The 25,833-nt window shown below is 40.7% G+C and overlaps 1 protein-coding gene across 1 annotated transcript; it reads left to right on the top strand.

Moving 5' to 3' along the window:
- The first annotated feature begins 4,327 nt into the window (after window positions 1-4,327).
- On the top strand, window positions 4,328-25,485 carry RPGR (retinitis pigmentosa GTPase regulator). Its single transcript, XM_053455881.1, has 14 exons — window positions 4,328-4,435; window positions 8,997-9,122; window positions 9,973-10,065; window positions 10,506-10,568; window positions 14,504-14,662; window positions 15,278-15,427; window positions 15,603-15,761; window positions 16,495-16,650; window positions 17,391-17,515; window positions 18,935-19,102; window positions 20,178-20,364; window positions 20,534-20,643; window positions 22,051-22,116; window positions 23,644-25,485. Exons 1-14 carry the CDS (start codon window positions 4,402-4,404, stop codon window positions 25,483-25,485), a joined length of 3,438 nt encoding a protein of 1,145 aa, XP_053311856.1. The 5' UTR covers window positions 4,328-4,401.
- Window positions 25,486-25,833: the final 348 nt, after the last annotated feature.

Raw genomic sequence — 25,833 nt, 5'->3', positions numbered from 1 at the left:
CGGTATATTTAACTGTTTAGTTCATCCATACTTCTGACTTCTCTTTCAAACATGCCTATGGCTAGAAGAAAATGCACAATGTATTTAATTTTGTGATCACAGGTGCCATTCAAAGTAGCAATCTTTCTCATGGAGGACATAGATGTAATATTTGTACTTAAACTAATTAACGTCAATCTTGCTTGTGATAATCTACAACAGTGATGGCGAACCTATGACACGCCATTTGGGGTGACACGCGCAGGATTTCATGCGATTCATCCTCGGCTCCTGCACGGCCGCCGAGGATGAAAGAATCTGTGCTGGAGGAACGGGGGGGGGGCGTGACGTGCAGTAGCGTACCTGGGGGGGGGGGGGTCCGCACCGGGTGCCGCTCATCAGGGGGCACCCCTCCAGAGACGGACAGTAATGTCCGCCGCTGGAGGAGCAGGCTCGCAAGGGAGCGGTATCGGAGGTCTTTAACAGACCACCGGCTCCCTTGAGTGATTTTAAGCCGGTTCAAGGATCTCCCTTGAACCCGGCTTAAAATCACTCATGGGAGCCGGAGGTCTGTTAAAGACCTCCGATACCGCTCCCTTGCGATCCGCGCGGCAACAGCTGTTGTGCGCCGGGGTTTGTTGTCAGATCCCGGCGCACAACACTGAAGCCGCGCCCACCGCTGTCCGTGCCCTCTGAACCCCGTGCCCTCGGAAGAAGACAGAAGAACTGAAGAAGAAGAGGAGCGAAGAGCAGGAAAAGGAGCTGTAAGGAGAAAAGAGGAAAGGTAGGAAAGCATGCTCGATTTTTTGCCGATTTTTGACACACAACGCTAAAAAGGTTGCCCATCACTGATCTACAATCATCTGCCTCTAACTCATACCGGACCCATTCATAAATCAAAAGCATCTTGCTTAATTATATATTATTACACCTTCACAGTGTAATATGGAAATAATTTCATATAGTGCCTATTTCAGGGAATGTTCTAATACTTATATGACTGTAATTACACACCATTTGTACCAGCGTTACAAAAAACCAGCTCTATAAAAACAGATGGTTTCATCTAGTTTCCGTAATTGTTTTGACATGAATTTATGTAACTATGCTTGTAACTAATGCTTCTAGAGTGTTTATTTATTTATTTATTTTTTTACTTAGACCAAACATATTTTAGTCGATTGCCGGTAGGGGATTTCTCATGAATGATCCACAAAATCACATCTCATTATCTGATATTTATGCGTATCTGCTTCCTCTGCTGAAAATATCACATTGCAAGACCTTACGGCAACCATTTCATGATCTGAAGGAGAGTGACTATTAGTTTACAACATCAGTAATGAGACCCTAGAGATTGAGGAACGGTGGTGGAATGGGTCAGAATATAATGCCGAGGGATGTCTTAATCTAGCTTTTTTTCTACAAATATTTCCTTTAGCCACTAGCTCAAATGTTCTGTCCGTTCATGTGTCCAGCTCACAGTAATCTCCCAAACAAAATTACAGGTATGCACAATGCAGTCTATTTTCCTGCTGTGTTATTACTTATTTGTATTATTACTGGAGCCTGATATTGTGCATTATATGCATTGCTATTTTACACCCAACTGGTGCTTTTGCTTCCAGTATGTTATGGTTGATATGCCTGCTTGACTGGAGGTGACTCAATTATGTGTCTGTTTAAATAATGAGAAGTCAAGGTTTCCATGAGGACCGGTATTGGAGAATCTGAGGACAGCTGATTTAGAAAGTTCCCAGGTATGCTCATGTAGTGCACCCTGTGCAACCAGCAGGATAAGGGGCAGGGGCTGGCCCGAGTAATGGCTGCTCGCACTGTGTGCTAATGGAAAGTCTTTGGACAAGGTAAGGCTGTGGAGGATGTTTTCACGTGAGTATGTATTTGTAAGTGGGTCCAAAGGACCGAATAGAAGAGGAATTGTGAAGTTTTAGTTATACCCACTGTAAAAAGAGTAATTAACCATTTCACTGGCTGAGTGCTCAATAATTCTGGTAAACAAATGTTACATCTATGTATCACATTAGAGATACAGCATTTAAATATCCTTAAGGAACCCAAGAAAAAGTGGTAGAATATTTTGTTAAGAATAGCCAAAATGTGTGGTACCTGGACAGCAAAGATGATGGGGAAAAAGCAATGGGGAAAAAGATTGCTCAGAGCAATGTTAATATTACAGAATGAATGAAAAAAAGCAATAGCATACACCCTTGGTCTTTTTACGAGGGTCAATGGCTCTTTAGGAACCAAACCCATTGGTTCACCTTTCTTTCTTATATGCCCACTTTTCTATGAGCTCAGAATCATTGGTTTCCCTAAGGAAAGTCTCCAGACGAGCATATCTGGGAACTCTCTGGGTTTCATCTGGAGACTTGGGGTGAAGCACTGTTTCCCTGGATCAGGAAACCCCGGGTCACAGGAGCAGCAATGCGGTACGCCCCACATCATGCCCACTTCTCCTGCATGTTGATGGGATCCACCAATGACATCGGTGGGGCAGGTGATGTCAGGAAGGCCTTCCTAGCCGCATCCTGCAAGGTGGGCTCTGGGCAGTCGGAGCCAGAGAGTTCCCAGGTGTGCGGATAAGATAAGGCTGCAGATGCATGAGAATATTTTAATGTGAGTGTGTAAGCGCTAGTTTTACTGGGCCTGTCCCAATCCAAATTGTTTGCCTTACAAAATCCTGCCCTCCATAACATCAAAGCTGAACAACATTTATTCGACCCATCTAGTATGCTTTTTTGCCCATAACAGAAAGGTTGAAACCTTAATCAGCACTCGGCCTGGTCTTGATTCAAAATAACTATATGCCTATCCGATCCATGTTTAAATTCCCTCACTGTCTTAGCATACATAGTGCTGAGCCTCTGCTTCTTTATTTAGCATACATTGGAACATTAGGGTCCTGGTACCCAGAGCCCTCTTTGTGGGATGCAGGTTGGCGGTGCTGCTGATGTTGGTGAGCAGTCCTGTTGACTTGGTGGGCAGTCCTGTTGACATCACTGGGTGGTCCAGCTGGCAGCATGGGTGGGGCTAGCCACACGCCATTGTTGAAGTGGGCAGGTAGTGGGACATGCTGCAACACCGCTCCCATGACCCCAAGCTTCCCTGTAGTGACCCAGGGTACTGGAGAAGCTGCACTTTTGTGTATTAGCCCCTTCCACTTCCATTTACCTACCACCCTCTAAGTAGGAAATAATATATTTGAACTAAAAGTAATTAATCCCTTTTATGATTTTGAAATAATTACTCATACACATCAATGTTGGGGACAATCAAAACTTTATTATATAATAAAAAAAAACATTGTATGGATAGGGGCAAGGGGACAGAGAAGGAGCTACCTCTGGACTCACAAAGAGTCATTCTTCAGCTCGGAGGAGAGGAAAACCCCCATTTTTAGGAGGAAACCTCTGGGGAACCATGGCTGGAAGAACTACCCTTCCCTCTGGGCACTAAGAGGTTAACTCTGACTACATTAAAACAAAAAAACAACAAACAAAAAAAATAATTATAAATTGTGTTCATCGATCATAAGATGTTGTATATATAATTAAAAAAAAAATAATTCACACGCTTCATGTGGTTCGCAGATCTCTTGCTGGAACGCTGACACTCTGCAAATCTCTTTGCCGGGTAGCCGACACTCTGCAGTTCGCTTTGCCAGGAAGACAGCTGTCTTGGGATGGCCCTTCAAAATGGCACTCGGTGGGGAAAACCAGTGTAATACCTGAAGCTTCAATTATGATGTCACAACGATAGCCGACAGAAGAGGTTCCATCCACCACGCAACACATTTAACCCTTCCACTGCCAGAGTACTGTATGCCACTCACAGCTTTATTTATATAAAAAAATGTGAACAACACAAGATGTCATCCTGCTCGTTATTTTTACATTTTCTTTCCCTGAAATGTTATTATTTAAAGGAAAAATTGTGCTGTAATTATTGAAACCATGAGTATTATTTTTCTTTTAATGTGAGGTGCTGTGATGCTTGACATAGGAGAGAGGAGAAACTGAACCTGAAAGGACAGCCTCCGTATTGCCTAAAGTCTCTTTCCTTCCGTTTTGCATCCCTTTCTGTGCACCGTTACTAGACACACTGCAGTCTGATTAATGCCAGATCGTACTCGGTACACTACTGAGCACTCACGACACCGAAGTGAAGCCCTCCGGCTACCAGGTGTCGCCAGATAAGGACACTCACCTCCTCCTGTTCTTCTGCTTCTCCCACCCCCGTTGCTATAGACCGGCAGTTTGTTTACTTCCGGTCGCAGATCCCTGATAGACGAGCGACCTTCTGCTGCTGTAGGCAGGCGGGCTGTCAATGAGTTTACACCAGTTGTCCGGCTGTCGGCACTGCACATATAAATCACTCTGTGTACCTCAGTAAATTACTGCGATGGCGGCCGGGGAGGAAGAGGATCTGGTACCCGGTGAGTGATGACATGTCCCACGCGTGCTTGCATTGTGTATTTGTATTAAAAAAAACAGGCTAATCGCTTAAAATGAAGCCGTGGGTTTAAAAGGTTCAGGTATTCCACGGGGTTTACGATTTACTCTCCAATTCATCATTCTTTGGGTTCCCTAATCGCTTCTTCCCCCTAACATCAGTCCCTTCTCATGGACTTCATATTATGATGCATTGTACATCACACATTACTTCGTCACTCACCTGCACAGTGTACACAGAAGACACTATTTTCCCATTTATTACACATTCGTGTCCTAAGGATTTGTTAACTTTATAACTTTATTGGCTTGATATTGATAAGGAATGACCTTATGTATGATGCACACATAATGATGTCATTCGTTCTCTGGCATACACACACACACACACACACACACACACACACACACACACACACACATATATATATATATATATGTATGTATATATATATATATATATATATACACACACACACACACATACATATATAATATATATGTGTATATATAGATGCACAGAGGATGCTGCCTAGTTTATTAGGTGTGTGTCTGAGTGATGGTGACAGTATAGCTACACATGGTTTGCAGTGATTTGTTCTTGGTACCTTCTTACCATTTGCCCGTCTTTCCTGGCATAAAACTCAGACTTTAATAAATTGTTGATCTCGTCTTAGATTAAGGATATCTTAATGCCCATCCCATTATCTTAATCATGCGTGGAATTTTTTCTTTTTCCTTGTTGTAGATGCATCACCTAACTGAAGTTTTACCGCTTGTCTATATTCGGCTATAAATGCAAACTTCTGATTAAATTATTTAGTATTTGTTTCATCTATAGCAAAGGACAGGTTGGTGGTCTGCTCGGTAATTTATCTCCAGAACGCCAGTTAAATACTTTTCGCACCGGTGCTTTAACACATAACTCTTGGTTATAGCCCTGGCAATACTGTGTAGCTTCAGTGCATCCACTAAGAGACTCTAGTCTATTTGTGAACAAGATAAAACTAAGAAACGAAATTGCTGTATAAAAGTAATGTTTTTGCGTTCTAAATGATGTTATACCTTTTAACCAAAAAAAAATCAAACTTCAAAATGTGTAGTGCTATGGCTCAAAATGTAAAATGTATACCGTATTTTTCGCTCTATAAGACGCACCTGCTGATAAGACGCACCTAGATTTTAGAGGAGAAAAAAAAGGAAAAAATATTTTGAGCTAAAAAATGGGCTAAAATATTTATTACAATAACTGAATAACTTAACATGAACAATAGCCAACAGCAGCATTAAGAACCCTCGTTACCAATCCACAGATTCCACACATATACCAATCCACAGATTCCACACATACCAATCCACTCTCACTGTCACTCAGTCTTACTGAATGATTTCCTACCTTCTTTTCTACCTCTTTTCTTCTTACAGCAGTCTTCTTCTTACAGCAATCCTCCTCTTCGCTCCTCTTCTTCTGTCTTCTTCCGGGTCAGAGGGCACTGTGGGCGCGGCTTCAGTGCCGCCGGGGTTTGTTGTCAGATCCCGGCGGCACTGAAGCCGCGCCCACAGCAGCAGTTGCCGCGCGGATCGCAAGGGAGCAGTATCGGAGGTCTTTAACAGACCTCCGGCTCCCTTGAGTGATATTAAGCCGGTTCAAGGGAACCGGCTTAAAATCACTCAAGGGAGCCGGAGGTCTGTTAAAGACCTCCGATACCACTCTCTTGCAAGCCTGCTCCTCCAGCGGCGGACATTACTGTCCGTCTCTGGAGGGGTGCCGGGTGCCGGCAAGTTGGCACCCCCTGATGAGCGGCACCCGGTGCGCTTTTGGTGAGTATATGCCCCCCCCCTCCCTGCCTGCATCTTCGCTCCATAAGACGCGGCTGATTTTTCATCCTACTTTGGGAGGAAAAAAACTGCGTCTTATGGAGCGAAAAATACGGTATATTTTTAAATTTCTGTTAATTTTATTTGTAGTTAAGGAAAATAATAATTGGGGGGGGGGGAAACGTTCTTATGCCAGATGATGGGGTATAAAATTCCCTGATTTTAATTCAATCTGGGATTTTCAGATTATGTTACAAAGATTAAAGCTCTAAAATCGTCGTGTTTAGTCTCCGTCTTCAATTAGTCCAGTCTATATGAACATTCTCTTATACACAAAAAAGTGAATCTGTTTAAATCACTGTAAATATACATACATATATATATAAATATATAAGATATCCTTAATCTAAAACGATATGTTATATAATCTGTATATTACAAGAATTAGTGAAATTAGAATCCTGAAAAGCAATATGGTACATTGAGACTTGTACGGTATATTTAACTGTTTAGTTCATCCATACTTCTGACTTCTCTTTCAAACATGCCTATGGCTAGAAGAAAATGCACAATGTATTTAATTTTGTGATCACAGGTGCCATTCAAAGTAGCAATCTTTCTCATGGAGGACATAGATGTAATATTTGTACTTAAACTAATTAACGTCAATCTTGCTTGTGATAATCTACAATCATCTGCCTCTAACTCATACCGGACCCATTCATAAATCAAAAGCATCTTGCTTAATTATATATTATTACACCTTCACAGTGTAATATGGAAATAATTTCATATAGTGCCTATTTCAGGGAATGTTCTAATACTTATATGACTGTAATTACACACCATTTGTACCAGCGTTACAAAAAAACAGCTCTATAAAAACAGATGGTTTCATCTAGTTTCCGTTATTGTTTTGACATGAATTTATGTAACTATGCTTGTAACTAATGCTTCTAGAGTGTTTATTTATTTATTTATTTTTTTACTTAGACCAAACATATTTTAGTCGATTGCCGGTAGGGGATTTCTCATGAATGATCCACAAAATCACATCTCATTATCTGATATTTATGCGTATCTGCTTCCTCTGCTGAAAATATCACATTGCAAGACCTTACGGCAACCATTTCATGATCTGAAGGAGAGTGACTATTAGTTTACAACATCAGTAATGAGACCCTAGAGATTGAGGAACGGTGGTGGAATGGGTCAGAATATAATGCTAGTGTAAAATATTTAGGGCATGGTATCTACACTTTCCTTTACATGAGGCAGGACTTGTGGTTGAACTAATCTGATATCATGATTGCGATCTTCACTGCAGAAATATGTTTACTAGCCGACCTTAGACCTTTCCCAGAATTGGTTATATTAGTATGGCCAAGAGGGGTATGACATTGAAAAAAAAATATATACCGTATTGGCTTGAATATAGGTCGCACCCGAATATAGGCCGCACACTAAAAGTTAGGTGGTTTTTTTTTTGTTTGTTTTTTTTTTTTTTAAAGACTTCCGCCCTGTGAATTCCCGGCAAGGGAGATTGTTAACGTACATCGTGGAGACGTTCACCGGTAGCGGAGGTTGTTTACGCGCATCGCCGCTGAACGTCTGCACGATGCGCTTAGACAGTCTCCCGTGCCGGCACCCCCCCCCCGTGGGAAGTGCTGGCAGGGGAGGCTGTCTGAGCGTATCGGGGAGTAGGATGCAGGTCCCCTGCACCGCTGCGCAGGATCTGTATCCTAACCCTGCTGCCTGCCCGGCGCCTGGAACTGCATGTCCCGGGCGTCGGGCTCTAGACCCCGAATATAGGCCGCACCCCCACTTTAAAGTGTGGGGGGGGAGTGCGGCCTATATTCGAGCAAATAAGGTATATATAGGTCTTGCAGTGTACTGTTTCATTGTCCTTTGTGGGACAACGTTAGGTGTAAAATGTAGACAAATTGGGAATTCTTACAGTTTATCCACAAAAATCATATGTGGAATATACGACAGCAAATAATAATTGTAGCCCAGTTTGATTGTAGTGTGCTTTGAATATTCCCGTCTTCATATGTTTACTAGGTGTTAGTAATAGGAAATTGTTGACTTTTTAAATACAATAGTAAGGATAGGTGTGTCATTAATCAAGTTCTAGGGCACAGGACGTTTGTTTAAGGAGTGAAATAGCTAGATAGGGAGGAGGCTTCGATTATATCCATCTTGTTGCTGTTTGTTTTTCAGCAGGTAAAGGTAGGCAGACTTGATATTATTCACTAAAGACAGAGTTGTGATTTTAACCCCTTCCCTTCGCTATTCATTATGAAGGGTTGAACTGGCCCTGTATAGTTCGATGGGTGAGTAGGCTTTGGAGAAATGTTATACCGGTCCAGCCAAGCTTTTCTTGATGCAGAAGATCACTGGGACTGGCCTGTCATAATGTATAGGGAATACAGGGAGCCGATAGCACAACTCTCCTGAAAATCTCCCTTTAATGAATAAATGCCACTGAGAGCCACTCGTGCCCATTCCACAGTGTTTCTCCCCTGCTTTACCCACTCTGTATGCCCTCCTCTCTCTCCAAGTCTCTCTCTCTTTTTAATCTTTCGTTTTCTTCCCATCTTCTCTATTTGACAGTTAAATGAAGGCTCCTGGCAGAATTTTCATTCATTAAATATTAAAATGTTCAAACCGTCCTCAGAACTCTGAATGCATTATTTATTTCTTGTGAAATTATTTTTGTTTTAGATTCTGGTGCTTTATTTACTTTTGGGAAAAGTAAGTTTGCAGACAACTTTCCAAGCACGTTTTTGCTAAAAAACGATAAACCCGCTTATATTGCGTGTGGAGATGAACATACAGCATTGGTTACAGGTAAGCAACCATTTTTGGCATAACTTTTTCAATTGTATTGCTGTTTAAACATTAAAATATACCCACATCTAATATCTGTGCATCCTCTGGTATGTTAAAAATCCATACATTGTTACGTCCGAACCCAACAATAATTAAAGAGACGGTTCAGTGCCCCATGCAGCCTATGCAACTACTTTAAAATGTGTAACAACGTTTAAAAAGAAAAAAAAAAATCACTTACCTGTAGGAGGAGCTTGACTCCTCCTCCTTAGTCCTGGTTTAACACCACTGATTGGCTGCTTAAATCAGAAAGAAATCAGAAAGATGTTCCTATTGAGATAAATTGGATCACTTTCTGCACATGTCTGAAAACACATCTTGTGCAGACTAAGGAACTGTGGGGGGCAGGGGAAGAGGCAAATGCATATAAGGGTTTCTGTGGAGAAATATATACCCCTTTGTACATGATGCTACAACTGAAGTTGTTAAAAGCCGCATTGTTTTGTGTCCCAGGGCCCGGAGTTACTTCAAGACAACTATAGTATAGACAGTTCTTGGTTTATTTTGAGTTATTGCAACATTAACTGTGTATTTCCGCACAAAAATAACCCAGCAGCAAGGTTCAGAATTCAAATTCAGGTGCTTATTATCATATATGTGAGTGGAGACATTGTCGTATTTATGTAATTGTACTACTTTTATGACCAATCCATTTGTATATATAACTTATCTTCCTGATGTACCGTACTTGTTACAACAATTAGCTTTGTGAGCGTAAATATTATGGCTAAATCACATTTGGGATCTATGCTGTCAATGTTCACATTATTTCACCATATTTAGAAAAATAACCCTTTTCTTTCAACAGGCAATGGAAAATTTTATGTCTTTGGCAGCAATAACTGGGGACAACTGGGTTTAGGATCTGGAAATACAATCAACAAGCCAACTTGTGTTAAAGGTCTGTTTCCAAGCTTTTATAATAAGTCATTGTCTAATCTGTTTTTATAGTGATGTTATAACATTGACGTGTTGCTATTATAAGGATCTCTAACGCTGTGTCTATAGTGTCACGGGTCATATAAAGGTTTAGGAACTGGGATAAACTAGGATAAAGCTTCTACAAGTAAAAAGTGAAATTGAATATATTTCCAACATTTATCCCTCCAATGTCTTCCAAAATGGTACTGAATTATCCAAATAGAGATTTAGAGAATTAGAAAACTGAGCAGATGGAAGTATTTTGTGTGTTTGAAAACCATTAGTTAAGTAAACATTTATTTATCAAATCTGCAGCTCTAACCACAGTATTTTACCAATGTGCTAGGAATTTGGTCATGGATTTCTGTTCTGCTGAAGTGTGAAAATCATTTATATAAAATATATTTTTTTTTCTTTTAGCATTAAAATCAGAAAAAGTGAAATTTGTTGCATGTGGAAGAAATCACACCTTGGTTTCTACAGGTAAATATGTGCTGTTTATTTAGTATAATAAGTAAAACCCCAAAATGTTGATACTAGTTCGTGTTTGTAAATATCAGTAAGTCATTTCTTTCTAGGCCTTATAATAGCTGAAACAAAGCCACTTTCCGTCATGAGTTACTATACTAAAAGGTGTTGCACACCCAGTGCGACTACAATCTTCAGACCGTTCCAGTCAGCAGTCCTCTCTCTAGCTCCTCATTCCGCTTGAGAAAGCAGTGTGTATATTGTTAAGGAAACAAAACTAAAAAGATAATCCAGGGCTTGACAAATTTGTTGTGAATCTAGGCGCCAGGTAAAAAAGTTAGGAGCCAGGATTTTTTTAAACTAACACTTGGTCAGGAGTGATCTGATCATCATCAGCCCACTTACTAAACTCACAGCGCTTGACCTGGAAGCACCCTGGACTTTCAGGTCAGTGCTGTTTTGTTTTTTTTTATTAATTTTTTTTAACTCTTTTGATGCTGAGGTTCCATTGGAGCACAGCATTGATTGATATTTAGTCCCCACAAGCTTGTGGGGACAAATGTTAACCCCTGCAATGCCACAAATGTGTCATACACAATTGTGGCATTGAAGGGGTTAACGCTGCACTGTCGCTCTCATGGAGCGACCAGGCAGCCGGGGGGTGTTGGGGCTGCTCTCCACACTCATGTGGAGACCAAAGAACCCTCTCCCCTGTCCCTGAAGCTGCCTCTGGCAGCTGGGACTCAATTGCTGGTCTATAGACCAGCCATTGCAGGGAGGGGAGTCTTTGATGACTGCTGTAGGCTTCCATGCCTACAGGAATCATCAAAGGGCTTGTGGGGGCTCGTTTTTGCTGTTGCTGGTCTGCCTGGGCTTCCAGGCAGACCACCAGCAGCAGAGCCCCGTACAAAACGGGAATTAACCCCTAAATGCCGCGATCGCGGCACTGAAGGGGTTAACGCTGCACTGTCGCTCTCATGGAGCGATCAGGCAGCTGGGGGGTGTTGGGTGAGGTCCCCACACTTGTGTGGGGACCCAATCAACACACAACCCCCTTCCCTGAAGCTGCCTGTGGCAGCTGAAAACACGATTGCTGGTTTTGCAGCAACCGCGTTTTCAGCCTACAGACTCACTCCGTGGGAGTGATCTCAGGCTCGGGGGCGGGCTCTGAGTGGATGTGCTGTCTGCCCAGACTCCTGGGCAGACAGCAGCAACAGCGCCCCCGTGTGGTGACTCGGCCTCTTACATCCACAATTTTTTCTGGATGTAAAAGGCTGACAAAACCTAGGCGCCAGGACAAAATTCTCTGTCGCCATGGCGACCTGGCGCCTGGGATTTGTCGAGCCCTGAGATAATCCATTAAAGGCACGTTGCTTACTGATATCTTCCAGTATTTCTGGGGTACTTATGATGCAGTACAGTTTTTGTTAAGGCTATTTTTTTTTTTAAGTTTAACTTCTCCAATCAATGTCGTAACAGGCACGTTATTGGAAAAACATTCAGTTAAGGACCAATGACGTCAGGCACGTCAGGGGGTTAAATGACCTTTTGCTTTAAAATGAAATCAAATTAAAAAAAGGGGCCCTTTGATGTCACCACAACATCATAGGAGGAACTATCCAGTACCAAAAATGTAATAAAATATAAAAATAGGTGCCCAAACATGTCTTTTTTGCTTACTTCACTTTTTATTTTACTTGCTAGGGATTGATTCTCCTCAATTTTTTAAATCGCACCTTTTGACTTTGGACAGCTCACTGATACATCTAATGATGGATCTGTGGCTGCTGGGTCACCAGCCACAAGTAGTCATGCCAGTTCTGCTGAGGAGTGGGTAGCACTTAATCATTATAGGCTAACTAATCCCTCCTTTTACTCCAATTCCTGGCATCAATATTGATGTATACAAGAAACAAAAGAAGCGCAGACAGTTTTTGTTTCTTGTATACATTGTACAGCCAATACACTGTTTCTTGCAGCATGCTTACACCTGTTTGGTAGGCCTCGTATTACACATTTGTATTATTTGAGCCTGTGACTAGCTTAGCGCACCGACATTTTTTCTTTTCCCTGTTTGCACATATTTGAGGTTGTTGGCTCCTCATCAGTCTGGTTGCAGCTTGCTGTCCAGGGGTTAATAGGGAGGAGGTTTAATTGCACCTCCCCCAACACATTAATAAGGTTTTGGTAGCAGTATAAACTGCATTGTGTGCCCACTATGTAGGAGGTGAGAGTAGGTTCTCACCCTATTGAGAGTGTGCCTTGACGTGGCGGGTGAGCTTAATTATGCTTTGGCCAATTCATATAACCAAAACCTCTCATTTATATTATGTTTATATATTTGTTGCCAACTTTATTAGGGTAAGAAGCGCAGACAGTTTTTGTTTCTTGTATACATTGTACAGCCAATACACTGTTTCTTGCAGCATGCTTACACCTGTTTGGTAGGCCTCGTATTACACATTTGTATTATTTGAGCCTGAGACTAGCTTAGCGCACCGACATTTTTTCTTATCAATATTGATGTAACAGGATTTACCCCCTTGCAGTCAGTGCAACTTTTTCTGGGAGATCATGTTTTAGGAAACATTGTCTCACAATCTAGCCTTTTACGCCCAGCAGTTCCATCCTGCTAGTCCTAATTCTTTTTTTGGCAAAAAAGCCATGGACCTCTATTGATGTGCCAGAATTTCTTAAATTCTGAGCATTCACAATGCTAATGAACATTATTAAAAAGCTCTCCATCCACTCCTAGTGGACCAACAGCCCCATCTGTAGTAACCCTATTTATGCCCATTCTATGGCTAGATAGAGCTATGAAATGAGTCTTCATGCATTTTAGCGACAACATCCTAAAATGATGTGCCCGGCTAGGGAACACCCCCACTTTTGACAGGCTATGTAACCTCCCCCCTTGATTAGCCACCTTGTTGCCAGGTTTGCAGAGGCTTATACACCTGAAATAAATATCTGTGTGAATAAATCCCTGATGAAGTATAAGGGAAGGCTGGGCTTGAAGCAGTATATTCCTTCCAAGAGCTCCAAACATAGAGCGAGGTTGTTGCAAGGGCTCTGCAAGAGCGAGACTGGGTGTACTCAAGCCATCTGGGTATAGGAAGAAAAATAATGGCCACCTGACCCTCCAGGTTGCTCAGAACATCTAGGAGCCAGTGCCAAGATTGTTTGTTTATAAGGGGAATATTAGGTCCCAAAAGGCACCACTTGTGAAAAGTTAACTTCTTCACAGGTGTCCCTTTGTGTGTACCTTTGTTTAAGCTACTGTAATGTTTTGATAAAGTAGCTTGCTGTACTATACATAAGAAATACCCTGGGGTGTTTAGTTTTCAGAAATACTAGCTTTAATGTGGTAAACTGAATTAGCTAGCTTTAAAAATTTCCCAAATAGGACATGGACACATGATGTCTTGATTTGAAATAGCAGTTATTACTTGTTTTATAGAGCACCATCATATTCCACATCCCAATGGCTCTATGCTGCTTGTATTTTTTGACCCTATAACTTGCAAAAAAACATTTGGGGTATTTCTAAACTCATGACAAATGAGATAAGAAAATTACAACAACATTGTTAAAACAGCCACGATCACAAAGGGTACACAAATTAGACAGCTTGGTCCTGAAGGGGTTAAAGTGAATATTTTGTGTGTGGATCTAAAGGAGAAATGCAGCTTCATTGTTTTCCAGCTGATGGCCTGTGAACCAAATAGTGGTGGCCCAGACATTGTTCCTCCATGATAAGCTGCCTTCCACATTAACACACAGGAGAATATTGCTCCACTAGTGTTATATCTTTGAGGACCGTCATGTAAATGTCTGTTCGTTGAGGTAGTATGTGTACAGAGCATTCTTTAGCATTTTCTTCTGGATTTGCTTATTATTGTGGGGTTTTTTTTTTTGTTTTTTTTTTTAATGTTTTTCATCCTTTGAAGTTCAAGGAAAACTCTATTCATCTGGCGGCAACAGTGAAGGACAGCTGGGCCTCGGTGACCTAACGGAAAGGACAAGCTTCCATGAAATCTCCTTTTTTCATGCTCAGTATAAAATCAAACAGCTGTCAGCCGGATCGAATACATCAGCAGCATTAACCGGTAGGGGTATTGGCAATGAATTAAAAGAAATGTTATTACCAGTTCACACAATGCTGCACATAATGAAACAGCAATAACCCTTTTCAGGAGAGTGGATACGCAAGCTGCAAGATGTTTCCAGCAAAGTAGTTTGCAACCAAGCGTGTCCGTATTTTAAACACACTAATAATTTACCTTTCAAGGTAAAGTCTACTTCCCCATTCTGATATGCATCAGATGGATGTACTTTATAAGTATGTTAAGATGCATTTTTACCTCTAGGTTACCTGCGCATGCATGCTGCTGAGCAAGAAATGAGTTTGATGAAATGCAAAGGGGCATTCTGCAGAATCCCCCATGCATTTGCAACAGGTACTACATGGACCACTTGACTATCATATGTATTAGAGTACATATGATGAGTGGAGTGTACTTGAAGGACATGTGTGAAGTGTAACTTTTTTTTTATTTCATTTGGTTCTGTTGCGCATACAGTATACTATGATTTGATATCTAAAGACTCTTATTTGCCTTTTTTGTTTAAAAAGAAAATATAACAATATAACATCTACGACAATACAGATAGCTACCAGTAACATCACATGGTAGATCAATAATATCTCTGGTTCATTGCAGTGGATGGGAAGCTCTTCATGTGGGGGGACAACTCAGAAGGTCAACTTGGATTAGCTAATGTAGCCAACCAATGCAGCCCTCAGCAGGTGGATATTGGCAAACCAATCTCTTGGATATCTTGTGGCTACTACCATACAGCATTTGTAACACGTAAGCAAATAATTTATCCTTAATCTTTGTTTTGTATGTTTTTTGTAATTACAGGCATGCCCACACATATATGCACTAACGCTGCTTGACTGTCATTGGACTTGCTAGGGATAGGCTAATAGGGTAGAGTGTAAAGTTACATTTAGCGTACTGACCTTTTCAATTCTTTCTGTAGAGGATGGTGAACTTTACACATTTGGGGAACCTGAAAATGGCAAACTTGGACTACCTTCAGAGAAACTCAAAAACCACAAAGTACCTCAAAGAGTCCCTGGAATTTCCGGAAAGGTGAAAATGGTTTCCTGCGGCGGAGGGCACACAGTAGCGGTGACAGGTTTGTTTATAACGTCAATAAAGCATATTTTATGTACACTTCTTCGTTTGGTGCAAACTTTAATTTTGAGAAAAGTGTCACAACATTTAACTAATTTCCCACAGAGCCAAACAAAGGAGCTTCATTTCTGCTTAAAACGGCCACTGAATGTGTTAGGGGATAAGAGGAACTTGGCAGGGGTGATTAGAAAATAAAATGTAATTCTTCTGTCTAATCTAAATGTTCATGGCATTCACATTAACATTGTAAACAGATAATTTAATATCGGATTCCTGCATCTCTGGGCAATGGCAGACAAAATTGCACTGTAATAATTTTGATTTAGGCAAACAAAAAGGTTCGTAGGGCTTTGCCCACATTCATTTATAACTAGAATTGATATTGACTAAAAAAAAATGAACAATTTTTTTTTCATATTTATCAAAAGCAAAACTTAATTTACATGTATGTAAATATTGCATGTATGTATTGTATACATATAATGTATGTTTATATGTTTGCTACATACATATGACATTGGTTAGTAATTGCAAATTGATTTGTGGTCTATATGTTCAGTCCGTTGCAGTCTTAAAGAAGACCTGTCACTTTCACAGATTTTAACCCATACACTTAATAATTTTATGCAACAAACCGCAGATTAAAATAAGCACTACCTATGTATTGGACACCCATTCTGGAAGGAGCCAGTTAGGAAACTGACTTTATTTTTTGTGGATTGCACCCTAAATAGAAAAAGAAGTCTACACCTTTGGCCTTGGTCAGTTTGGCCAACTGGGGCACGGCACTCATATTTTCGAAGCCCAGTTACCAAAAGTAGTAGATGCCTTGAAGAAAACTAAAATCCGATATGTGGCTTGTGGGGAAAACCACACAGCAGTAATAACCGGTGAGTAAGTAATACCACGTACGCCAAGAAGGTGCTTAGACGTTTTAAATACAGTTTCTTTTTCACTGACCCCATGGTAGTCGGTCATATAATATTTTGGGTAACATTTCCTGCTTAGAATAGAATTTATGGGAATGCTCTTTCCTTCACAGAATTTTATAAGCCAGAGGGTCCCTCTGAGTGATGAAGACTGACTATTCCATCACATATTGCTGACCTGCACAGGTGCCGTCAGGCGATATCGTATCTATAGGTCAAGACTAAGGACCAAATAATGTTTGAGGCTTTAAATAGCAGGGAGAAATAGACCGACTAGATGGGCTGAACGATCAGCTGTCAGTCTTTTTCAATAAAAATTCTTGGAGTTCATGCAAACTTGACCCCACTATGCCCTTTTTAAATTATTTATTATAAAGCTAGAGCTTGACTCTTCATTTAAAAAGGAAAGTTGTTTGAGCAAAGAAGTAGCATTATTTAGGTTCCCCTGGATATTCTCAGTACAGCAGGAGGTATTAAGCTGAACCGTCCATACTTTATGAATAAATTTGCTGCCATTATTGGGTGTATATTGCGCCACTCTTTATGAAAATTGATGGAGTATTCCGTAAATACAAAAATATGGAATCTGTACGTAACCTTTTTATTTTAGTGCTATATACTGCATTATATAATTATTACTGTATTACTATATATAAAATATCAGATTTATAGAGAATGTTTTATGTAATTTTTGTCTCTAGACAGGGGCCTTCTTTATACCTTTGGAGATGGGCGATACGGCAAGCTGGGTTTAGGGGAAGAAAATTTCACCAATCAGTTTGTGCCTGCGTTGTGTTCTAATTTCTTGAAATATACAGTGCAGTTGGTAAGTACTGTTTGTACTGTTCCTTCTAATCACAGCAGTTTGGTGAATATATCATAAAGTGATAGCTACAGCAGCTATTTGTTGGAGTGGGGGAGAATTAACCCAATATTCATCTTCTTTAAGCTAATGATTTTTAAACCACTAATCTAAAGGTTTGTAATTTGTCTCATGACTGATCAATAATAATTCATGAGAATGAATTCTGAATTAAATTTATTTTGAAGGGACACTACAGTGTCCCAGGCAGATCCCTAAGCAATAAATGTTTATGAAAGTGCTTTGTAATCCATAGGAACGCCACAGAGGTATCATATTCAGCAGCATGCATTTGATGGCTGAGGTGTCCCTATTAAATGAAGGTTTTTCCCTAGCTGGAACAGTGATGCCAAAAAGAAATGTTCCAGTTATAAATCCCATTTTTATTTCCCTAAAGTAGACCTGTCCTCTGCATAGCTTTTAGCATCATTCATCATATTTATCGAAAACGTTCTCAAGTGTGTCCTTTTTATCAAATCCGCAATATCGGATCTAGTCCTAGTCAACTCCCTTCGCTTTATACCTCCATCCAAAGCTGGCGGAGCCAATCCTCTTCCAGGAAAGAAACTACATAATGCCAAAAATCATTTAACAATGCCTAGCTTTTCTTGCTTTCATCTGTTAATTATTTTTAAACACCATTACATAGGTCTTTTAGATATAACTAACTATAATATGTTATAAAACATGAGCCACACACATTAAGCAAATAAAATGTCTTCAGTATGTGATTTACTATAAAACTAATGAATATTTTGCCCGATATATTGTCATCTAAACGTACCAAAAGCCATTAGAGCTGTTTTTCACAATAAATTAAGGTGTCACTAAAATACACAGATTGTATGTATTTATTTGCCTCTTTCCATTCAAGATTTATTTTTTTGTTTTCCGCAAATGGAAATATAACTATGCCCAAAAAAAAAAAAAAGCCCTGCTGGGACAGGCATTTGGGTTTTGATGCCAAACTCTCTTGGCTGGTAAATCGCAGAAATAAGAAAATGGAAAGCTTTTGGCCCAGACTTGCAGAGAGCAAGGAGCTCTAGGTATTGGCAGCGGTTTATGATCTATGTCCTCTAAGAAATTACAAATGCCTATAATTCCTTTTAAAATGTTTATTTTCACCTTGAATAGTTCTCCACTTATAGTAATGATTGCATATTGTGTACTTTGACAAAAAAAGTGTCCGCGTACGCTACGCAAACATGGCCTGTTTTATCTCTCATTGGCTCGGCATCAACCGTTTGCAGTCTGGCATTATCGAATAGAAAATAAGTACTCTGGAACTGTGTAAAACCTCAGTATTGCTTTTGTTTTGTTTTTAATGCAACTTTTTTTTCCTTGCGGATCTGATATTGATCCATACATTCGTTACTATTCCAGGTAGCCTGTGGTGGTTGTCATATGTTAGTCTTTGCAACACCCAGGCCTAAAGAACCTGATGATGACCTAAAGGAGAACTATTTGACCGTTAATTCCTTAAACGGGGATAAGGAAATGGCCGCGTCTCTGCAGAGAACTCTCTCTGCGCGCTTAAGACGGAGAGAGAAGGTGAGTTGTTTTGAGTAGTACTAGATGATAATCAACCCCACTGCATGAAGTTTGGTGTCAATTGTTATAGATTTAATACAGTGGATTTACTTGGAGATTTGTGTAAATAGTAAGTCTTATGACCCATTCATGACCCACTAACAAAGAATGCATATCTACGCTCTATGTAAGTACTTTAATATGTAATTATTTATGTTAAAATATATATATATATAATTGAAAGACTAACTAGCTGGAAACGTCCTCTCTGTTGTCCACATATCTCATTATTTTTGGCTGCCAATTGCTGGAAGGGATGCTCTTTCATTGAAAACCATGGGAGAGATTTCTGGGCATGCAGATGAGGTCTTGTTAGACATCCTGGCACAATTACTTGAGTCAGCGATGGTTCTGGCTGGTGGTGAGAATGCACACTACTGGGTGGGGTATCTGGAAAGAGCGCAAATGCATAGAAGGGATTATCACGAATCGTTCTATGCATTTGCAATGAAAAAATAAACCGGTTCAATCATATATGTTAAAGTATATATGATGGCTGGAATGTCCTCTAAAAGGAGTCCCCTAAAAAACTTTGTCCAAATTGGAAAAAGAAAAAGGCCACTTACCTGAAGTAGGATCTGCAGCTGCACTCCTCCTTCGTGGCCAGACGATTCTTGCCACCAATTAGCTTCTCCAAACCCAATGGGTGGCAAGAAAGCTCTCCTATTGAAATGAATGCTTACAGCATTCACTGGACCAGCACTGATGGTTACTGGAGGTGAGTGTATCATGTGCAGGGAGATACCATCAGCCAAATACACCTCCTGCACTTAAAATAACTGAAAGGCAGGGAAGGGGCAAATGCATATAGGGGGATTCTGCAGAATCACACTACGGCTTGTGGCTTGCGTGTACCTTTTAAGTCTTGTATATTGCATATGTGAATGGGCTGAAATAAACATTTGAGTCCTTATCTTACTTGCTTAATAAATCAAATGCAGCGTTAAATACGGATATTCCTATAGTTATATATTATATTTTCATTCAGCAGCACACTGCTTACTATCTTTTTTCTTTTTTTTTTTTTTGCCTCAAGGAAATATACAATGAACAAAACAGTGGACTGAGCCGAACCTTGCCACCTTTGAGTAAAAACCCATTCCATCCCTCTTTGCCCGTTATGAGCAAAACCATTCCTCCACAGCTACTGAAAGTGAGACCACCCGGTTCTGAGCCTTCCAACACAAACCACATCCATGAATCATCCATGGATTCAGTGCTAAGTAAGGCTTGTGGATTGCGTCCTGTGTGACCTTGGTATAATAAAATAATACATTGGATCAGTAAAACATTGTTTTGATTTAGCAGTGTTTTAGGCGCCAATGTTTTTAGATCATTTTTTGTTTATAGATTTTACTTCTAAACCAATATTGTTTTAATTATCTTTTGAAGATGATGAAAACAAAGCAGGAGATCTGGTGAAAAGTTTTTCCGCAGAGGAAAGTTCTGACTCTGAAAGCCAGCACAAAGGTTTTGGTGAGACCACGGATCTCTTAAACATGGTATGTGCCATATGTTAATAAATATATAATATATATACATACACTACTTCAAAGGTTTGGGGTCACTTTTTTTTTTGTGTGTCAGAAATACAGTGTAGATATTGTAAATGACTATTGTAGCTGGAAACGGCCGGTGACTTACTTCATAGATCTTCAGAGCCCTTTTATAAGCAACCATCACCCATGTGTTCCAATGGCATGTCGTGTTCGCTAACCTGAGTTTAACCTGGTAGCACAGAAATGTCCTTGTCCATGAAAACAGAAGTGTGTGTGTGTGTGTGTATAGATATATACACACACACATTGTTTTAGGAAAAAAAGGTAAAGCCTGAATATAAGACTACCCTATAGAAAACTTTTTACTAGTAAATATTAATTAATGTAAACTATCAACTATCTGCCCACCCACCATAAATGCCTTATACCCCCCTATATGTCACTCTGCCCTCAACCATGTCTTTATGGACCTTGCTTTGTGCACTAGGCACAGTCATGCTGGAATAGAACAAAGGGCCCCAAACTGTTTCACAAAGTTGGAAGCATAGCATTGTCCCAAATGTCTTGGTATGGTGAAGCGTTAAGATTTCCATTACAGGAAAGTACGGGGCCTAACCCCTGAAATAAAGCCCTATACCATTATCACTCCTCCACCAAACTTTACAGTTGTCACAATGCAGTCAGGCAGGTAAAGTTCTCCTGACATCTGCCAAACCCAGACTCATCCATCAGACTGCCAGAGAAGTGTGGTTTGTCACTCCACAGAACACGTTTCCACTGCTCCAGAGTACAGTGGCGGTGTGCTTTACACCATTCAAACCCACGTGTGTCATTGTACTTGGTGATGTGAGGCTTGCATGCAGCTTTTGTGCTGACAATGCCAGTGGAAGTTTGGAACTCTTCAGCTATGGAATCAGCAGAGCGTTTGTGACTTTTACTCATCATGCGCCTCCATACTCGGTGACCCCGCTGTGTGACTTTAGGTGGTCATCAGCTCCGTGGTTGAGTTTTTGCTGTTCCTAAACACTTTTACTTTCCATTAATTCCACTTTCGGTTGACCATGGAATATCTAGCAGGGATGGCATTTCTTGAACTGACATTGCAAAGATGGCATCCTATCGAAGTACCACGCTTTAATTTACTAAGTGGCCCATTTTTTTTTACAAATTTAATAACACAATTTAACCATATGTGTAGCTGTGAAAACTAATGTTTATTGACGTTCAAGCATCATTTACTGCTTGGGTATGTCTGAAGATAACTCCTAACCTTTTTAAATCACAGCTAAATTTTGACCTTTTATGTTCATACCCTGCTGTTTATACACTTCTGAGTCCCTTGGTCATTATTATTATTATTATTATTATCTTTCATAATTTTGTTCAACCTTGATTTGTCTTTCTTTGTAGACGCATGTCATGAACGTTAACCACACTGACCAAACCATAAGTTTTTCACCTGTACAAAAACGAAAGGTAAGCAGCATGTTTCTAAATCCTATAGGTGAATGTTACTTCTCTCTAGTTAACAGATATGTGATTGTTAGTTCAGCCTCTATATACATCAAACATAGCAGATTTATACACTTAAATACGCAACTTATTTCACGTACTTAGATTTCTAGAAGACACCTCCTCTGCTTTTCTACCTTTCCTGATGTGATACCATCTTTGGAAAGCTCCAATAACATGCACATCCTGTGTTGCGTTTCTAGTAATAACTTACTAGGTGCCATCATGGACACTGATTATTTGCCAGCTCCGTAATACTGTTTTATCAAACATGAAGGTTTCTTTCTTCTTAGCTTTGCACAGCTGTAGATGCGTCGTCACAGTTGTACACCGATACTGTATATGGATCACACAGCTCGCTTGCAAAAAGGGCAAAACAAAATGGTCCGTTTATAGCAATAAATATGCCATGTCTTCCAGTTAACTGTTTTTTTTTTTAATAGAAAATTGCCGTTAATATCTTGGAAGTTCAGTTGTGTTTTTAGTATACATTTTAATGCTGTTTTGTTTGTGGTTTTACTACTGTTCCACTTCTAACATGATCCAAGAGCAGGGGCGTAACTAGAAACCTCAGGGCCCGGTGCGAGAATCTGTTAAGGCCCCTCCCCAACGCATCTATCCCTTTCTCACTATCTCCCCTCTCCCTTTCTCACTATCTCCCCTCTCCCTCCCTACCCCCCCTTCTCACGATCTACCCACTCCCTCCCTACCCCCCTTTGTAGGTCGCTTACCATCAGCTCCTGTGTTGGGAACGTGAGGCGTTTGTCTCGGGTGCCGGCGCTCAGCGTGAAGCGCCGGTACCCGAGACAAACGCCTCACGCTCCCAACACTGCACTCTGGGCAGCGCTGAGGCAGGCGGCGGCAGCAGCAGCAGGGAGCAGAGGAGTCCTGGATTTCTGTCAGTCAGGGGGGCCCAAGAGGTGCCGAGCGGTCGTTTTCAGCAACCGCTCGGCACCCCTTGGGCCCCCCTGACTGGCAGAACTCCAGGGCCCAGTCGCAGTCGCGACCCCTGCGACCACGGTAGTTCCGCCACTGCCAAGAAGAAATCTGACTGCCGTTTTGGGGTCAAGAAGGAATTTTTTCCCTAGTTAGTGCAAAATTGGAAAGAGCCAAACTGGGTTTTTTGCCTTTTTTTGGATCAACAGCAACAAATTAACTGATATAGGAAGGGCTGAACTTTGATGGACGCATGTCTTTTTTTCAGCCTATATAACTATGTAACTATGTAACTGTGATGACCAGGCTTGCAGCAGCAGCAGCAATAAATAGTTAGTGGGTTGCCTTTGACACTCCAGTGAACTATGACTATGACAGTGAACTATAACTATGACTGTTCCTCTTCCCTTTATATATTTTCATCTCCTGCTTCACATTTCACCCTATTGGCATGATTTTGTTGACTCCATATTTTCTTTTTGCTTTTATGTTTCATTTCATCTGCCCTAAATCTCTTCATTTCTTTCTTCGCTGTTTGCCTCTCATTTGGATTAGAAGAACATTAAAAATGTGGAGTTGAAATATGATGGTAAGGTGGAGGTAAAGAAGTCAAGAGAGAGTACCAAGCGTCGTCTTTCATCCATGTTGTCTGAGAGCAAATCCTTTAGTACTGACGGGGATGCTTCCAATTCTGAGTATTCTAATATAGATGTGACTGTTGAGCAAGCAGAGGCTCTAAAGAAATATATGAGAGCTAAATTCCTGAAGGCAGCCAAAGCTGGCAAAATGAAGTTTGTTGCCAGTCAAGAACAATCCTGCGCTACGCAATCAGACGTTCCTAATAAAAAAATGGATTTAGAGGTTCTCCAAAAACGTCAAGAGAAGCAAAATTCCAAAGGACATGTTATAAAGTATCCAGATAGTATGACTGGTATATATTCTGCCACAACTAGTGAGTCAGATAGCACAGCGGTTATTCAAAATGACACACAGCATAGAAGGGTCCCTAAAGTAATATGTGTCAAGAGCCGTGACAGTAGTCATAAAGAGAAGCAAACACCCATCAGTGTAAAGCATAGTTTTGTGAAAAGAGATGCAGGAACATCATCGTCCTCAAGTGCAGCCTCTGGTTTTAATAAACCTAATAAAAGTAGATGCAAGTCTAGAGCTGAAATTTCTAACATGGGGGGTAGGACAGGCAGTGATGATGAGTATCAGGTGAATAAAGAAAGGAAAGCAAAGTTTATGCAAAATACAACCATTGTCAAAGTACAAAGTCAACGTGGCAGAGAAAAAGAAACCTCAGACAGCTCTCAAGGGTCTTCAGAAGAAGATAGTTCTCTGAATTTTAAGAGTAGAGAATTTGGAGAGAGAAAGCAAAAAACACACAGCTCATACCATACTGAGAAAAAGAGCTGCAATTTCAATAATGCATGGAAAAAGCAAGAAACACTTGTGTATTCTGAAGAGGAGAGGGAGACAGATGTAGATGAAGAGAAGGATGAAGAAGTCGTAGAAACAGAGGAGGAAGACAGTCAGGAGAAAAAAAGGGACAAGGAGTGGGAGGAGGAAGAAGAAGATGGGGAGGAGGAAGAAGAAGATGGGGAGGATGAAAGGAAGAAAGGAGAGGGAGACAACGAAGAAGGAGAAGAGGAGGACGAAGATGGGGAGGAGGAGGAGGATGAAGATGGAAAGGAGGAGGACGAAGATGGAGAGGAGCAGGAGGAGGAGGAGGAGGAAGGGGAGGAGGAGGAGGAGGAAGGGGAGGAGGAGGAGGAAGAAGGGGAGGAGGAAGAGGATGAGGAAGGGGAGGAGGATGAGGAAGAAGGGGATGAGGAAGAAGGGGAGGAGGAAGAAGGGGAGGAGGAAGAAGGGGAGGAGGAGGAGGAAGAAGGGGAGGAGGAGGAGGAGGAAGAAGGAGAGGAGGAAGATGAGGAGGAAGAAGGAGAGGAGGAGGAGGAAGATGAGGAGGAAGAAGGAGAGGAGGAGGAGGAGGAGGAGGATGAGGAAGAAGGAGAGGAGGATGAGGAAGAAGGAGAGGAGGAGGAAGAAGAAGAGGAGGAGGAAGAAGAAGAAGAAGAAGAAGAGGAGGAGGAAGAAGGAGAGGGGGAGGAGGAGGAGGAAGAAGGAGAGGAGGAGGAAGGAGATAAGGAAAAGAGAAAAGAAGACGAGAAACAATTTAGACATGAAAAGCAAGATAAAGAGAAAAAGCCTACACCAAAGAAAACTACAGATAAAAAACAAACTAAAACTACTAAAAGTTTGAAGAAAGAAAAAAATAAAAAAATACACAGCCCCATATTGGAAGAGTCAGGCAAATTAAAAAAGCTTAACACGTTAGATAGCTCCATTAAGTTTTGGGATAATATATTACCGCAGTATTTGACACTAAAGTAACCAAAATGCTATATGCCTTTTTTTGTATTTTCTTCCATTTATAATCCATCATGCTTCTCAAAATTGTATACATTTTTGAAATGATACTAATGACACTGCTATGTCCACATACCATGTTGAGGCAAAGCAGGCATGATTCTGTGCATTATTTACTGTGCGCCTAACTGGCATGCCTTATCGAGTAGAGAAAGGTTAGTTGTATGCTTTATTTTCATTTTAGAGGTTGATTAAAATTAGGGTCAAAACATTTTGGCATGTGATTCAAAACTAGGCAAAAGAACATTAGAAGACATCTCCCCATGGAAATAATAATAAGCACACTAGCAGCACAAGATTGTAACGTATACT

The sequence above is a fragment of the Spea bombifrons genome, chromosome 2 (assembly GCF_027358695.1).
Source record: "Spea bombifrons isolate aSpeBom1 chromosome 2, aSpeBom1.2.pri, whole genome shotgun sequence".
NCBI lineage: Eukaryota > Metazoa > Chordata > Amphibia > Anura > Pelobatidae > Spea > Spea bombifrons.
Note: the sequence above shows the minus strand (reverse complement) of the source record. Positions and strands in the feature narration are given on the sequence as shown.

What these genes read in the sequence shown, in the direction of transcription:
- RPGR (XM_053455881.1), top strand. Translation starts at nt 4,402, where the DNA reads ATGGCGGCCGGGGAGGAAGAGGATCTGGTACCCG. An exon ending in CCACACAGCAGTAATAACCG is followed by an intron (nt 16,651 to 17,390) that starts GTGAGTAAGTAA and finishes TTTTGTCTCTAG; the next exon opens with ACAGGGGCCTTCTTTATACC. An exon ending in CCACGGATCTCTTAAACATG is followed by an intron (nt 20,644 to 22,050) that starts GTATGTGCCATA and finishes CTTTCTTTGTAG; the next exon opens with ACGCATGTCATGAACGTTAA.